Source organism: Pseudopodoces humilis, chromosome 1, assembly GCF_049639895.1.
Source record: "Pseudopodoces humilis isolate 2021_Gansu_Grassland_sample_001 chromosome 1, ASM4963989v1, whole genome shotgun sequence".
Taxonomy (NCBI): domain Eukaryota; kingdom Metazoa; phylum Chordata; class Aves; order Passeriformes; family Paridae; genus Pseudopodoces; species Pseudopodoces humilis.
The window spans coordinates 107,440,405-107,458,446 of record NC_142200.1 but is presented as its reverse complement, the minus strand read 5'-3'; the positions used below and the strand labels follow the sequence as shown (position 1 = coordinate 107,458,446).

At 38.1% G+C, this 18,042-nt stretch overlaps 1 protein-coding gene across 1 annotated transcript in view; it reads right to left on the bottom strand.

The window, feature by feature from the left end:
• Nucleotides 1-8,058, bottom strand: part of TRAK1 (trafficking kinesin protein 1) — a 98,786-nt gene extending 90,728 nt beyond the window's left edge. Inside the window, exon 1 of the mRNA XM_014248532.2 lies at nucleotides 7,952-8,058. Within this exon, the coding sequence (XP_014104007.1) occupies nucleotides 7,952-8,037 (86 nt within the window). The 5' untranslated portion in view covers nucleotides 8,038-8,058. The remainder of the gene's footprint in view (nucleotides 1-7,951) is intronic.
• Nucleotides 8,059-18,042: the final 9,984 nt, after the last annotated feature.

Below are 18,042 nucleotides of genomic sequence, written 5' to 3'. Positions count from 1 at the left end.
TCACTTGCACAGTATGCCAGACGGGTCAGGGAAGAGACCGGCTCTGCCAGAACACACCATGAAACTCCAAGCAAACACCACAGCATACAGTCTCCCACAGAATCCTACTGCTAAATTAGTGCTCATACAGCCATGTTGATATGGAATAAAAGGGAGTTTTACAGGTCCCACTGACTTCTGATAATTCATACTAAATCTACAGTGAGGTAGGGAAGAACAATGTAAAACAAGTACAGACACAGACAACAGATCACTGGCAGTACACTGGGTTTTTTGGTGGGTCGTTTCGGTTCTTTTTCAAGTTCTCAAAAAACTTTTGTATAATAGTGCCATTTCACAGATTTCCATTCTTCCTCAATCTTTACACTGTGATCAGACCTGAATGCACTGAAGAACAAAGCTGTTCATTTTCAAAGGGCCCTATATAGAGATGCCAATTTATAGTGCAATTAAGAAACCACACAAACCTCAAACACACAGCTAGAATGAAGACTACTATCTTCTTGATGCTGCAGTGCATCTGTGACTTATTGGAGGGTGTTTAGGTGCAGGTTTCTGAATTCTGACAGATTTTTCCTCTTTTCCCTTGTACAAGTCTATTCTTATTCAGTAAGAAGCTTGATTTTGCAGTCATGCGTCATAACTACATCACTGAAGATATATGAATCTATTCTGCTCAGTTCTTTGAATTTATACATCTATTTACAAATCCAGTCAAAATAATGTAGCCTGTGCATTAGCACACGGTGGCAGCATGTATTCCTACAGATAAAAGCAGGAAGGGAATTTGAGCATGCTCTACCCTTGTTCCAAATATGCATGCAGGTAATAACAGCTGCACAGTGCTGCCGGGACATTCACAGCATCAAGTTAAAGGCGACTAGAGAGGACACTGATCACATCATTTTTATGTTATTCAGCACAATCATCAGTCCCAGCAGAGACACACATGCCATGAAGTCTTTAAAACCAAGTATTCCATGTTTAGCTACCATAGTACAGTTCACATTCATCACCAATTCCCTTTGCTGCAAGACAAGAGACACTACCATAGCCACCAGGTTTTAACCATTATGGCCTGCGCTATTCAGACAAATTACAAACAGATGTTAAAGCAAAACAACTTCAACTAAGCAAGTTTGCAAATTATCCAGAGTACATCACATGTGGGCAGAAAACATCCAACTCAACAAAACTGAAGTGCCATATACAAAACTTTCCTACAAACATCCTGTACAGACAATATAGACACTACAGGGCACCACTGGATGAAGCCCCAAAAAATCCTCACAACTGCACATATAACACAAAGGTAGGCCATCACACAATACTGTGAGCAGCATCAATGCCTATCAGTCAAAACAAAGAGATGACATTCAGCATGAACCCATCCTGGTTCCCTCAGACTGGTCTGAGGAAACACAGGCAAATACCTTTAAAGTTATTTTCAAGTAAGAAAGGGAGAAGTTTTTTTATATCAGATAAATGACACTACTCCAGTATAAAGAAATAGTATGGTGGAACATATAAAACCTACCCCAAAACAGTAGTAAGAAAAAGAATGCTCTTCAACATGCCTGCAAAACTTCTCTTGCATGGAGTGTTACTTTATGAACACTGTCAGTAGCAACTGTCACAGCCTACCTTACTTCATTTTTGGTGTCCTACAGCAGGGAAATACACATCACTGAAACGCGTCTGCTATGTGGCAGCATTCCCAGGTATGCCATTTAGAGAAGTCCCAAATCACTTTGAATCCCATTTAAAATTCTCCACCCACAGATTTTCTTTGCAAAGATAAACATCAAAGAAAAACGCATTCACTCAGCCATGCATGTGGAGACTGAAAGACTGGGGGTGACCTTTGATTATAGCACTAAAACAAAACACGTATTAAAAGTAAGAAAAAGCTGGAAGAGAGGAAAAGCACAGTGATTTACTTAGGTGAGTTGCACTATTCTGACATCTGGAAAAACAGCAGCTTTCAGCACATAAGCATTTAAACTGGTGGACCCTCTTGTGCTTCCTGCTATTTTTCTACCTCAGCAATCTTTTTACATAATAGTTCTATGAATAAAATAGGTCAAATTGAGCCTCACGGGAGTTTTACCAAATTTTAAATGCTAAAAAGCTGCTTGTAGCTGAGAATTATGGTTAAATTAAAGGTTTCACAATTTAAAACAATTTGCTTCTTCAGCAGCAATGTTGTCTGCATTAACATTTCTTGGGACCTACACAGTCAGGAAAAGGTCTGGTATATTAGCAAATGTAGTGAACCGACTGATATAACTCTGACTTCAGACAAACTGTCTCAGGTCAGAGCCTTTCCACTATGGCAGAATGAAGAGCAGCACCTCTCAGATTCACTCTTGTTAAAAAGTGTCTGATGAGATCCAGGCAGCCCTTGAACATCATCATAGTGAAAATGGAAGTTTCCACTCATGCAATTCTACCAATTTTGCCTCAGTAACACAGAGATTATTCCCAGCCAAACACAATTTTACAAACTTGAGAAATGTGCCTTTTCTTTTGCAAGTTACCAGGAAAGAACAATGCAGTCAAAAATAGAAAAAGATGTCTGGGAACGAAAGGTACCATTTTCCCTTCTCCCATTCCAATCCACTGGCAGGTGGCTTCCTTTTCCAGATCTCCACTAGGGCTCTGTCCCCCTCAGTGACTCTAAGAGTTTCACCAGACTGCTAAAAATAACTTCTCAACTACAAGACATGCACATTATCAGCGGAAAACATTTCTGCAAATTTAGTAACAGCTCCACAGCTCAGTCTGATGACAAGAGAGACTGAAAAGGCAGACTAAAGAATGGTTGCTGAGGCAGGGAAGCCTTTACTGCATGCCCATCCATGACCACTACAGACAGAACATATTTTTTTCCCCAGGTGACAGATATTTTACAGGCCATCTCAGGAAGTTTAGGGTTTTGTATTATAAGCAATACTCACTGGAAAATCTAAGTATGTTAGAATCGTACTGATAATTTGAACTTAATGCACTTAAATATATTTTGCTTTGCAATTCAGCAATCCTCCATGATTGTTTCTGTGGAAAACTTCAGAATTAACATGCAATAACATACGTAACTTTCTGTAAGCAAGTGGAAGGCTCTCCACATTCACAGTTATTTTTCCTGCTATAAAACAGTAATAAAACAGACAGCAGGTTAAAATACTTGCCTAGGTCACATCTGTATGGATACCTGCATCATGGGTTTTGCTGCTTCACTGCATGCTGTGATCACTACAGAAGAATGCACATGAAATCCTTTATTACCCAAAGCCCTGAGCTACAGAATCAAAGGCCAGTTCGTCTCCAAAACGTATGCAAAATATGTTTCCACCAAGCCTGGAAAACAGAGAATAATTTTAATGGCACTTTATGAAATGAAGAGACTGCTTCAACACCTAAACTACCCAGTCACTTGTTCATCTTACAAACTCTGTGTTTCTGGTTTTTTAATTCAAAACAACTTGCTGTCTCTCAGAAAAACACAGTAAAAGCAAGACTCAGAAACTTCATACACAAAACTGTCCTCCCTGTGAAGATCACTAACTTCTGCAACTTCTACCACTCAGTGCTACAGAAGAATACTATGACTTATTTAAAAAGTATGAACAACACGGTTCTTGTGTCATGACACCAAAAACTCTGCAACCAATCACTTGGTCTGACTCTTACTCCTCCCCTTTTTCTACATGGTTCATAGAATTTATCTTTGCTCACTGAGAACTTCAGTAGTGGAACATTCACCATCAGTTTAAAGAGTTTTTGAACATGAAGGTGTCCTACTTACTCTGGTATTGTCAGGATGTTGAGGTATTTCAGCTGTTCACATGGAGGGCAACACTCTTGCTTTCTTAACATTACTTCCTAAACTAAATGTTCCAGTTATGAAATTAAAGATCCGTAAGTACAATTACGTGTCATAAACAGTGATTGCACTAAGGAATGTAATTTTAGGAAGACTCAGAGTGATATCAACACCACCCACTCCAGATATGTTTTTTTCTTGTACAGTTAAAATCCCCAGCTGCTTCCAAACCAACAGTATGATTTTATCGCAAATAAATTTCCAGTGCAAGCTGAAGTGATACTTGAAAACCTATTTTTTCATAAAGTAAAGATTTAAGAGTATGGGTGGCTTTTATTCCTAAACCTGATGGAGATTTTAACAAAGCACAACTTTCCATGGCTACTGTAAACACCGAGGGAATCCAGCCGTCCATTTGTTTTTCCCATGACACTTCCATCAGAGGGCGGGTCACATCAGTTACACTGTGACCTTCCTACTGATGTTTTGTTAATGACCAGGCAAGAAACAAGAAGTTTTCTGAAGAGAGTTAAAAATCAGTGTACTGTTGATGTAATAGCTATGATTTGAAGCTACAATACTGGGAGACATACAGATAAGCTAGTTCTAAGACAAAGAGAAAGAAAGAAAAGAAAAAGAGTAGAAATCCTAGTGATCTTGCATCTTTCAGAAGTCATTAACACTTCTCGCAAAGCAGAAGGATATCCTGACCAGAGTCACCACTTATTTCACTTATTCCCAGTCAAAGTTATCAGAAGGAGCACAAAAAAGATTACTGAAGATTCCACTGAAATCTGAGCAAATCAAAACAAGTGCCAGTATCAAAAGGCCAATTTTCCTTTACTCTCCCTGGTACAGTCAGGTGTAGTTGTGCAGTAACAGCAGCCATTTTACTGCATTTCCTGAGAATAGTGGGGTTAAAGGTAGGAAGCAAACAAACAATCTGATCAGGAACAAATAAAAATAAGCTCAAGGTCTCTTATATCAATACATGTCTATATTAGAGTTTCTACATGATATCTGAGCTGTCTATATTAAGCCTCTCAAGCCAGTCTTCCACTAAATTAAGCTCTTGAGTAGCTTGAAGTTCACATGATTTTTAGAGCCTATCTAGGCAGCTATTCTTTCTGCATCTCCTCTATTGAAAGTATCTTTGTCAGCTACCTTTTTCACCTTCAGTTCCAGTTCTCTGATGAAACCTTGTATGTGAGAAGTCACATGACATCAAGAAGCATATTTCATCTCTTTAAGAGAAAAAGGAATTCACAATGAGGTGGGATCAAAGGCCAAAAAAAAATCCCAGTTGATGAGAAAATAGTTTCAGTACTTAAGAATCTAACATGGAACCCAAAAGGTGAAATACACTCCTACCACTTCTAATTCTCAGGTTTTCCCAGTTATTCCTGTAACAGCCTCATGATGACTTGAAGGCAAACTGTACTGCTCTAAAAGACCACATATCTTCCTCAGTCTTTAACTTCACATTCAAATAGTCTCAGAGTAATTCCAACTAGAAATCCTAGTTACAAAGGCTAGTAAATGTACTAGAAATCAGTCCCAATATTTTCAGTTCTGTTTAAACATTTAAGTTCTTCAATTTCCTTGCTAGACTGTACAGACTGCAAGTTTTAGTACAGACCTACTGTTTGCTTTCAGCCAAGCTCCCTTCACACATGTAGAACCAAACTGCTCGCTGGACAAGACCTCTTGTTTCTTACAGCACGTTTGATACAAATTTCATCTGTGTTCATCTTTCCTTCTTGGTACACAGTTAAACAGTAAGAACCATTTCTTTCCATTGCGCTCTATTTCATAGCAGTACGTACATTTAACAGCAACACCTGTGATACACAAAGTGGGGTGTGGGAGGAAGTTTAGGGTTTGAGAAGAAGCAAGTTTTTTGAAAATATTTATTTTAACATGTTCCTTCAAAAAGACTTTCTCTCTACAAACTGAAAATTGCTCAACACCTGTGCAAGGGAGCTGTTCCTCTGTATTTTAGAGATAAACAAAAAACAGCGAGGACAAATCCTGAGCCACGCTGTGATGAATACAAGCACCTTACTGGGATGAGATTATCTTAAACTAAAAACAAAGGTGGGTAAGTTAAGTAAACAGGGAGAAAAATTCATTGTATTCACTGTACCTCTATGTTCTTTTTCAGGAGGTGAAATGTGAATTTACAAGAGGAAAAAAAAAGTGAGCCATATAGAAATGAACAAGAAGAACCCATAAGATGTATTTCACTCAAGAACACTTTGGATTTTTTTTCAGTCTACTCCCTAAGGACATGGGCTTCTACCAGAATTTATGTGCAATTCTGTTGAAACATAATCCTACCTGAACCAGTGGTGACAGAAAGGGAATTAAAAGTAATCAACAATAAGAGTATTCTTTTTGCCTGATACAAACTCCATCTCTACCCAAGTAAAATTACATTCTTGTACTTTGCAACGTCATGTCAGAGATTCTAAAAGCTTTACAAAAACATCTAGTTTCCTTCCCTTTGCTTTCCTACAATAGCCTGAAAACAATTGTAGCACTGAGTAGCACTAAGATTTTTGAGTGTGTTAGTCCACATCCAAAGTATTTTTATAAAGTTTTAAAATGCAAAGCTATTAATTAAGAAATGTCAGCTTCCTTCAAGTCAATCAATCACAGAGCAAGGAACAGCTATTATGGGCATTGTCCCAGAGTTCAAAAGCTCCCAATGATAGAAAGGCCCTTTAAATTATTTTGGAATTTGAAATGGGTTTTGTGAAAAGGAACATGTAAAAAGTGAAGTTAAACTTGTTCTTTTTACAAATCCACCAAGCATACTCATTCTTTTCATGGAGTTCAGACACAGCCAAGTTGTGCAGTAGCAAAAAGAACTAGCAAATTATAAAAAGTTGCTCCTTCTTTGATTGTATCTATGAAGCTCAAGTTGCAGGGGGGAAAATCTAGAGAGCTTTGCTGCCTTCCAGCCACCACAATACAAGAATGTAACTCTCCAACAGCAATCTGATATTCCAGACCCATTCAATTTTATAAAAAAACCCTGTTCTTAAGAAACAGTTCTACAAAGAAGACAGTTCATATTGCTCATAATTCATGAATAATTTTGAACTGGTTTTCTTTTTTTTTTCTGTTTTAAAATTCTGGTTTTTAATTTAAATACAGATAAGGAAAGCAAACTCAAACCACATCCAGAAATTAAGCTTAATAAAATTATAACAACCTTAGTCCAAGTCCTCACATTTCAAAGGAAACACGCATGTCTAAGCTCCTTATATTGCAAGAATTTTCATTTTAACAGAATGAAGTCCAGGATACCAATTAGACAGGCATCACTAAAGGTATCCTTCAATAAATGGGCTAAGAGCTACCTAATTACCTATCAGAATATACAAAGATTAATACACATAGCATACAAATATTAACACCAGGATTAACAACAGAAATTGGTGACAAATTAATTGCCCTACAAATATAGGATGAGTACCTCAAACAACTGCAATTTCTTTGCAGCTGAAAGCCTGCAAAAGTATGCAAGTAACTTCTCTTTCCTGTTTCCAACATAGCACATATTTAACAATAATAACGCAACTTAAAGAGACCTGATGCCCAAAGCAGTTTTACCTGAAACCTTAAAATATTAGCTCAGATTCCTTCTGGTTTATTCTCAAAAAAATCCCATGGTGGTAAATAATATGCCAGTTTACTAATGTTAGGGAGGCAGGGAGGGAGGCAACCATAGTAGACAGTGATCTTTGACCCACTGAAGGAGTTCACTTTCACTAACCTACTTTTGAACACCAAAGTGTAAGTCTGTACCCCTGCCCCACCAGTCTAAAGCTGCATCTGAGAACACAACACCAGCTCAGCTCAGCAGTATTTGAGAAAGACACCGGGCAGCGTTATGCAGCGCAATAGCCGAAAAACAGCATTCAACTAAACTGCTGAGTAAGGGAAAATGAAAAGTACTAAAGCAGCGTTTGCCATGTTTCTTTTGTCAGAGTTAATTTAAAACATGGCCAGCAATGCTTCTGCACACACACTACATGCATGCAACAGTCAAAGCTCAGCTCTGAGAGCAATAAACAGTATTGGGGGATTACAGCTCTGTAACAGCCCCTGCTGTACCTGGTTTTCAAGTCCTTTTGCTCCTGATCATCTGCATAGCATTCTTCTTTTCTTGTGTCTCTTTTTCCCCACCAGAATCTCACCATTTGGCCAGCAAGTGTTGCTTCTATTTGTGTTTCCCCCACATGAACCGTTCTTGATGCTGTAAGGTCATTTGAATGCAATCCTAACTTTGGCTCACGCACAAGTTTCCTCACCCTCTCTTGGCAGAGCAGTTACACAAACTACCAAACTGAATCAAACAGGGTTAGGCTACTCCTCTTTTCAGTCTGCTGCATTAATCCCTTTATTTTTTAAATGTATATTACAGTATCTACATTCGTAACCACATACAAAATTTTTAGTATGAGAACAAAGCTGTATAGACAACCATACACAAAAGTCCTCCGGACAGAACAGAAGGTAGCAAATATTTTCCTTCTAAACATCAGGAAAACACTGCAAAGTGCTTCCAGAGTCTTCACAAAAGTAGTAAGATTTATCTACAGAGCAAAATAAAGCCATACTTTAAAATTGCATACATCGTGAAAGTCTAAGGCTTTCTGGTGCATGTGTTGAAACACTCATGAGAGAACAGAGCTATGAGCTCATCTGGCAATCACACATGCACTCCAACAAATTAAACCCCTTTTTCCTGAAATTACCCTTCAAGGTAAAGCCAGTCAAAAACTCTGCCCATCTCAAAATGGCATTTTTATGTAGGGTATGAACTGTCACTTCAACAGATTTCTAAGAATTTGGAAATATTTTATCATTCCTCAAGAAAACTGTGAGATATTTCCTTTCTTAACTTCTCCTCCAAGACAAGCCACAACAATTCTTCTCATCCAGCTTCCTGTTCCCTCACATGCAGGACAAGTTTGCCATTGCAGCCACCTCTCCTCTGAGCAGCAATTTTTTTTGTGGACTGATTCAACTGAAAACAGTGTCAAAACAAAGGATGTCTAAACATTGTCTTCCAGGGGCAAGCCTCCACCAAGGATAAACTTTTGAAACTTTGTAGATATTAAACACAACTCCCTCTGTGAAACAAGTATTCCAAACCTGATGCTCCTTCAGACATAAGAACAAATAACACAATTTTAAGCATTTTTCATCTGATTTTGCTTATTAGAAGTCACCTCCCCGATCATGTCTAACTAAATAGATTTTTAGAAGTTCCATTGTAATTAATCAATGGTTATTTACAGTGCTTCCCATTGTATCAAGCTTTTGGTTGCTGGCAACTCTAATAAAAATTATCCTTTTAAAAATTCCTTCTAACCCAAACCATTCTGATTCTATGATTATTCCTCAGTTCCAAACTGAGCATAACTGTATGACTGGATAACATTCAACCTTTAGGATACATGAATTGTCATTTACTTGATCATTGAAGCTGCAGGTATTCCCAATGCCTTTTCACACCACTGTTTTCCTGCTTCTCAACAGTCTTGACTCCAACTTTTAACATACTAAAGTGCAGAACTGTTCCAAGCACCAGGCTATGATTAAAGCAGACTGAAATTTACCATATGGTGAATGGTGAATTTGATGAGGTGATTTACATTTGCAAATACAATTCTATTCCCATGTGCATTTCTATACTTCATCGTAAGTATGAACTGAAACACCTGCAGTAAAAGAAATTAAATTTGAGCCTGACAGTGAAACAAGATTTAAAGTAAAACAAAAAATTTTTCACACAGAACTGAAGTCTTCTTTCTTCCCAAAGAATGCAAAAAAGAAAAAAAGAAAGGAAAGAAACACAGCAGTAGACCTTCAGCAATCAGTTAAAGACAACCCAGAACAAACATTTGCAGCAATATGCAAATACAGCACTTTCAGTGGTCATGGAAAGGATTAAAATACTCTTTTAAAGGCTGAAATTGCATAGAAAAGTGTTTCTTTCCAGCAACATGCTGAATTAAGAGAGATTTCCTGTTCATACCCTTTCTGTACAAGTCAGGATTTCAAGAGATGTTCCCTCAAAATCACAGGAGGTAATAAAGTATCTTATGAAAATCTTTTTTTTTTTTTCCCCATTAATTTTTAAGTTAAGTTGCAAAACAGTTTTCCTGAGAGCTAAGAATTTTTCAACCAATACTTTTCTTCTGGGTTTCCCAATGAGTCCATGTAATTACCATCTCCCATCTGTCCTGCCCATGTATCTTCAGCAGCAGGAACATTTGCTGACATTATAATCAAGAATGAACTGGCAGTAAAATTATTTATCCTCTGCCAGACTGTGCCACTATTAAATATCAAGGGACATAAATTAGGATTTAACTCTAGTTGACTGGCAACTAAATCTCGTATACATATAGACAGATGTAGGCTATTTACACACAGATTTTTATGAGGTTACCTTGCTGACACAATGCAACCTTCAAAGCCTCAAGACATTAACCAGGTGTCTCCTGCCTACCCATAAAACACTGTGTCAACATAATAGCACCAATCCAGCACTGCATGACCTATACCATCCATCTACTTACAGTGCACATCTTCAAGACTGTCTGCTTTGTAATAGTACAGCAAAGTTATTTCAAGTAATTTAAATCTACCGTCTGGCACATTTATCCTTTGATAGTCCATCTGCTATGGGAAAAAAACACCCCAAACAAAAAAACCCCACCTTTATAATAAGCCTGCAAAGCACAAAAAATTATTGATTTCCTTTACCTACAATGTGTTTCAATTCAATGTTTCCAAATTATTTTATTTTATTACTAATATAACTTTCATTACCACCTTAGCTTGGTGGTAAGGAATGAAAATATCATTGTCATTAAAAAAAAATCAAGAGAGATTGAAGGAAGGAGTCACTTGCCTGTGGTAATAACGAGTGCTGTTTTACTAATGCAAGGTAATAAAAGTTTATCCTTTGTAGTAACTGGTATTGAGCCCAGTGAGTGTTAAGATTCAAACTGAAATAATGAACCAAGAAAGTTTACAGAGAAAACTATGGATCATTTTTCTGGTGAAGGATATCCCCTACACTGCCCTTTCATACCCACACAAGCAAGTATGTGTTCAGTCCAAAACCCTCCCCCTACAGCTTCTCTGAAAACACTTTATGTAGGCAGGATAAATTATTACTCAGAACTAGAACATTTGGAATGTATCTCAGCTTTTAAGATACCCAGATACAGTCAGTAGAGAGCAGATTATTCTCTGAGCAAGTAGGCAGAGTTGTAGACTACCTTAATATTAAAAGTATAAAATAATTAATATGGCTACTATAAGAAAACTGTAAACCAAATACAAAGTTCAGAATTTATATAAAAACATTTAAGCTAAATATAGACAAAGTTCAGAATTTAGACAGATTTAAGACCTTGCAAAAATAGGCTTGAGAAACACAGGAACTCTCCGCTTTCTTCCTCACCTAATGCACATTTGTGGTCTAGTATCAAAGTCAGTTAAAAGCAACACAACCTCAGAAGTAAGACCTAAACAAAAGCAGCATTTCCCCCAAATACTCCTCTTCTGTCTTGGCAGTCCCGCACCCTGAAAAACAAAAAACAAAGCAACCACCATCCTCACTCCCATCCACCAAACACACAACTGAAGAAAAACACACAGGCCTTTTACCAATCTGCACCATACAGACAGAAAAAAAAAAAACCTGTGGGCAGAAGTAGAAAGCAAAAGATCCTTCCCTGCCTCAGTTTTGAATAGTATTCCTATGGCAGTACCCAGCTCACCTCAGTCAGTAAGTTACACAAGAATGTCAACCAGCTGAATTCACCTGTTCAGATAACCAGCAGGGAAAGTTTTACTGAGGATTAAAACAAACCAAAGACACCCTGAGGTCTCCTCCCTGCCTCTGTCCTTCTCTACACACCCACACTACACAAGACACTTGTAGCTGCAAGTGTGTCTCCATGGGATGTATCAAGTAAACAAGTGGCTTCCAGTTTGAACTGACTACTGTGGGTCACCCCTCTTATTTAAAGATCGAAAGAACAGGTTCTTCCTTACTCTGGAGTGTGCAAATTTTCTTCCTTTGAACTACATCAAACAATTCTTGCCTAGGTTTTACAACATATACTAGTGTGAACAAAGCAGGAAGTTCCCGTTTAAAAGGAACCTTACCATTCAATGTTAGCATGAAAGGGCAGAGTAGAAGACAAGCAGCGGTGCTTACACAGGGTATCTTCATGAAAATGGCTCTTGTGGAAAAGAGGAATTCTTAGAGAGTTCAACATTTGACAGACTTGCGCAGGAGCCCATGCCAGGCACCTGCAGGGACTGGCTGAGGAGCAGAGATCAGAGCCAGGTACAGGCAGCCTGCAGTAAGAGGCAGCAGCTGCAGAGGGCTGCATCAAACATTCAGTACATCTGCCCCGATCCACACGGGAGCCTCATTTTCCAGATGGCAAACAGGTACGAACGACTGTGGTTTTTTTCTGAAATCAGTTTAAAGAAAGGCAGACGGCACAAACTGAATAGATTGTCAGCTGGTTTGAAAGAAGAACTTACTTGGTGTCATCATGATTATGTTAAAAGGCCCCAAGACAGTGTCAGAAGGTTCCCAGTAGAAAAGCAGACAGTGTGCATATGCTGTCCCTCAGTCAGGCCCAAACTCCTCCTGCCTCCAAATCAATTATTAAATACTGGCTGTAACTATTAAAACCAAAATGTTTCAGAATAGACATTAGAATAAAAGCAAATATAAGAATTCAGTATTTACATTTTCACCCACAATTCTACAAAAAAATTGTGTGTGCTTTAGGGGGTAGATAACTTAAGTGAGAATTTAGCTGCTACTTTTATCTTAACATTAGTGAAGACAATTTCAACAAACTTCTGCATGCCTCTAAGCAGCCTAACCTTTGTTCAGCCTGCATGTGCCAATCCAAAACACTAAACTGATCTCTTCATTTTTCAAATGTCACCACTTAACCATCAGTTTTGTTAAGTTTATGTAGCAGTAAAGTCAACCAAAGGTCCAATTCTGCCCTCAGTTACAATCTAGTAAATCCATTAAGTATAACTGTGACACTTTGTATTTACACAACAGTAGTAGTGCAGTAGAGCAGAATATAGAACTGAAAGTTACCTACTAGAAGACAATTTAAATTAATACTATGACTGCTTAAGTTTAATTTTTTTGCTTGGTTGGGAGCTGTAAACACAAAGTCTTCACCAAGGAAAGTATCCTTATCAGTGAGATAAGCTAAGCTAAATTACTTATACTCCAACAACCCCATCTAACCACACATATCCACAGAACATCTAACCTTTCCATTTGACAGCCCAGTGTTGTACTCAGATATGGCACCATTTAATTATGAAGTGGATTGCTACAAGAGAATAGGACAGTTAACTTACTGCTGTTTAATGAGCACACTCTTGTTAGTTGTGAATACATTCACTGTACTCATTAAATCAGGAGGCACTGGAGTTCTGAATACATCATTAAAAGGATCCAGGAATGCTGCTGCTTTGTTCAGCATGACTACATGCTCTGCTTGACAGTTGGAAAATGAGCAAGAAATGTAAGCCCCTTCCTGTTAGGCCAGCAGATCTAATTTTAAACTAGGACGAGGGAGAGAGAGTGGGAGATCTGCTTCTTCAGAACTTCACTCATTTTAGAACAGATTTCTCTTCCTACTGCTTACTTGAAGCAGAAACATACTCAGTACTGTAAGATAGCAATAAAAAGGAAATGTCAAGCTTGTGGAAGGGAAGGCTATCAAAAAAAAATTAGTAAACAAACAAATCCACAGTCCATTTTCAATACACCCAAGGAGTATGCATTAATCTATCAACCTGTCAATTAGCAAAATGAGCCTTCATAAAGTGAATACACATATACCTCTAACATAGTAGTTTCCACACTATTTACATTATACTGATTAAGGATGAAGAAGAAGTAAAACTGACTAGTTGGCTCCTGGACATTCTCACAGAGGAGACTTGGAACATATGTTCAGCGACAGGATGGGTTTTGCTCCACCTACCCACAAAGATACACACGCACATGAGGGACCTGTACGTCTAAGGCAATCTAGAGTTACAGAGAAATTAAAATGTAACTGTCAATTGTTCAGCTCAAACCCATTGCATGGAAGCCTTTCTACCAAAAGAGGTTATGTGAACCAACATCACTGATGGCATCACTGGAGCTAAGTGATTGCAGGGCATCCTGGAAGTTAAGATTTAACAAGTGCAACTGCTTCCTCTAAGCACATCCTTCAAAGAGGAAAACACATTTCTGCAATGTGTTTATAACAAATCTTCCTTATCTCCTCCCATCTCGTGTACAGAGAAGTGAACAGGCTGCTAATGTTCAGAACTGGGGGAAGAGGGGGGAGCTGACCCAAGCTTAATACTCTCAGTGCAAGACTGTGCAAGACTCAGCCACTTTAATCCAAGCAATTATTTTTCAGTTAGCAGTTGATACTGTAAGAAGCTATATCAATACTCAATTCTAGTTCAACAAGGGCAACCACCTATGAAGGCAAGCTTAATACCACAAGCACATTTCGCTCAATCTCTTTCTATCATGCAGATGTCATAGTTCACCTCTTGCCTGAGAAAAACACGTTCTAACCAGTCATGTTAACACATCAGGACTTTGCTTGCCCCAGGCCTCAAAACAAGCCCCTGGAGCTCATCAAGATCCCAATTTTCCCACTTTTACCAACAAAATAATCTTCAGGAAAAAAATCCTTCTGCTTAAGTAGTCAGGCTTAATGCAACATGCTATGACTAATCCTCTTAAATTTTCTCTTGGTCCCACACTGTAATCTCAGTAACACAGGAGAAACTGTTCTTTTCATAGGAGCTAAGTGACTGTGTGGACTGTCACAATCTCACTCAAATAGCAAGCGATTACTCACTGCTATCAACTTGAGTTATCAACACACAAGTTTCAGCACACAGTCCTGCTTACTTGGGCTGCAGGCACAGAGCAGTACTCTCAAATGACCAGGTATAAGCTGTAGAACAGCACTCACCCACATCAACCACCACAGACTTCTGGGGTCACACCTCATTGCTCCCCACAGTGCAGTACACAGATGCACTTAGCTGTTTTAGACCATATTGTGGAAACACCCTGAAGAACTACCTGACTGTCAAGTGGTTTAAAATAGCACTCTCACCAGAAGGCAGAAAGATTAACAGTTTGGGGATAGGGAAATCAGAAGGAGAAATCACATTCAGACTAGACCTATCCCTTATCAGCAATATGCACCTACAAGTGCATCAGATCATTTGATTAAAAGCCCAGTTCACTGACTTAAGAATGAAGAAAACCAAAAACAAACTTTAGGTCACCCACACTGTTTCCTTGGTGTCAGATAAAACAATGCAGATAATGAGTACTTACATTTTCTCATTAATGGTATAGTCTGTTCTTCTAACATCCAGCAACAAACATGCACAAAGAAAATGCATGTAAAAGAGCCTCAATAAGAACTGTGTGTTAGATTGCTTAATTTGGGTCCTTTTCTCCTTAATCATACTAAAAAGCTCTGTATGAGAAAACTGCCTCAGAGTTCAGAAGCTGAGAGATGGACACATAGAAACTCATAAATAATAAATTTCTTAAGTGTTGCATTTTCTTCCCTTTGTGCTCAACACAGGGCAGCTCATGCACCATCTCAGCTGGTTTAATTCAAAAACCACCGCATATTTTGATGACTGAAAGGATGATGTACAGAGAACTGTTTAAACATTTGTTGTTCTGCTTAGCAACAACACACTTCCATGGCTAAAAATCCTATAACACAAGATATAGAGACATACTTGTTACCTATTAGAAATAGTTTGCATTCTTCAGCCCCTTATATACTTTTGAACTGCCATTAAGTCAGACTTCCTGGCAGATACCTCCCTTCTGCATTTTGTACAACACAGAGCATGTAAGAACTCCACAGAGCAGCTTGTGATTTATATTTTGAGGGTATTTAAACAGAGAGAAAATAAATTACACCTTCAAAACAAGACACACATTTATGACAACAAAAAGAAAAACCGTGCTTTTGTTCATGCTATATGCTGTATCACCATAACATAATAACCAATACTTCTGTTCAAAGACTTTAATCTCATTATTAATAACTCTTTGCTCAGTGTTTATTACGTCTTCTCTTGTGTCTCATCACCATCATACAATATCTTTGCAGGTACAGCTTTGCATTATACACATACACAAAAAGTAATCCAACAAGGGTCCTGTCTAAATGGCAGTGGTAAGGAAAACAGAAAAAAAAATACTTAAATGGCAAAACACATGCACTTCCAAACTTGAGTTCTGGCAAGATCCTCAAGTCCTCCTTTTCAAGGAAGGCACTTGTATTTACTCTCATATGAACACAATTTTTGTTCTTGTTTCAAATACTTCAAACTGCTTTTTAATACATTCAAGTTAACGTAAATATCTTGTCCAGGTACACAGGGGGGAAAAAAAATTTAAAAATCCATTGAATGGGAAAACATTTTGTCAGAATTTCTTTTTCCTTGTATTCCACTGCACCATATGTGGGGGCTGGAACAGAACCTAAGAACATCTGCCATAGACTTTAAAACCCCTAATAATAGCACAGCTGGTGTCCTCACCCTAATGATCTCAGCACAGACTCATGTGGCCACTCCTGACTCTGGCCCCCAATCCAGGCAAAGCACAGAAACCCTCAAGGGTTGGACATGTTCATTCATTCTTAACTCAATTTGCATTTTGCTAAAGAACCAACACAGAAAGCAAGCTGAAATCCTTACATTTTAAGCCTTTCAACAGTCACAGTTTCCATAGATTTCCCCACACTCCTTTCATTGAACTCCAGTTTAGCATTATTCCAATAAAATGAAGCTCCTCAACAAAATAACTGCAAATATCCGGGATCCACAGTTAGAAACCTAAAATGTTAAACTGCATTTAACTGTATTACAGAGGTTATTTTTGCCTTTTTTTCTTCCAGTACACTCATGGACTATCTTCATTCCTGTCCATTTAGTTTACTTACAAATGAATGTTTCCACCAGCTTGCTTTTAAACATGTTCAAAAGTGCTGGTTTATCGAAGAGAAAACCCATATTCCAAAGGAGGAAAAAAAAAATCCAGTAGAGCACAGAATTCAGAATATGAAACTATGTTTAAGCTCACACAGAGTCAGCATTGGACACTAAGAGGTATTTATCATCCAGATGTTTTAGTAAAATGTCTATGATTTTCCATGCCCAAAGGATGCAACTCTGTGAAGATGGGAACAAAGAAAGCAGTATTTGGGTGGGTGTTTCTGAGACTTTCATTCCTTTCAGTCCACACTCTGCCCCCTTTATTTTTTCATCTATAAAAAAATGTAGGTAGGTTCCAGCAGTCAATGGGCATGAGTTCAGTTTAACATAAGGAGTGCAGGTGGACCCGTGAAAGGCACATTTAGTCACTGGCAAAGCACGAAGAGGTGGCTACTTTAGCAAATTGCTGTATCCACAGTAACAACAGACAGAATACTGAACTCCAGATTCCAAGAACAACCCATTTAATCCGACTACTTTAAAATGCCAATGTGACACTAATATCCTCTCCAGAAAATGTTTTCTTTCCTGTTTCTCATGAGGGGGAGAGGGGAGACAAATCCCAAAAGCAGAGAAAGGCAACACTTTGTAAATTCCCACACTGTCCAATAATATTGGCTCTCTCAAAAGAACAGACATTTAGCAGATAATCGTTCTTAATTTGTACCACATCACTGAACAACAAAAGAAAAGAGAAAATACAGAGCATGTTACTTGTTAGTTTTATAAAAAAGCACAAAAGTCTGAGAAAGGACAAAACACTAGATCAGCATAGCTACAGCAATCAATTTGGCTGTGAGAAACATTTACAGTCATGCATCAGTTATATGCTCTACTCCATCTACTACCCTCTACCTGATCTGTAACTCCTCTTAGAGATATTAAGATAAAGACACATTCTAGGTAGCATTTTTAAAACAAAACCATAATTGAGCAATAAACTACACATATGCTCTTATTTCTGACTTGACTGTGAAAAAATGTGTATTTTAAGGAACTAGGCGAATTGTCCCACCTTTTCAAAGTCTAAACATCAGCAAAAACTACATCAATGGAGAAACAAAAACCTGCAGCACAAG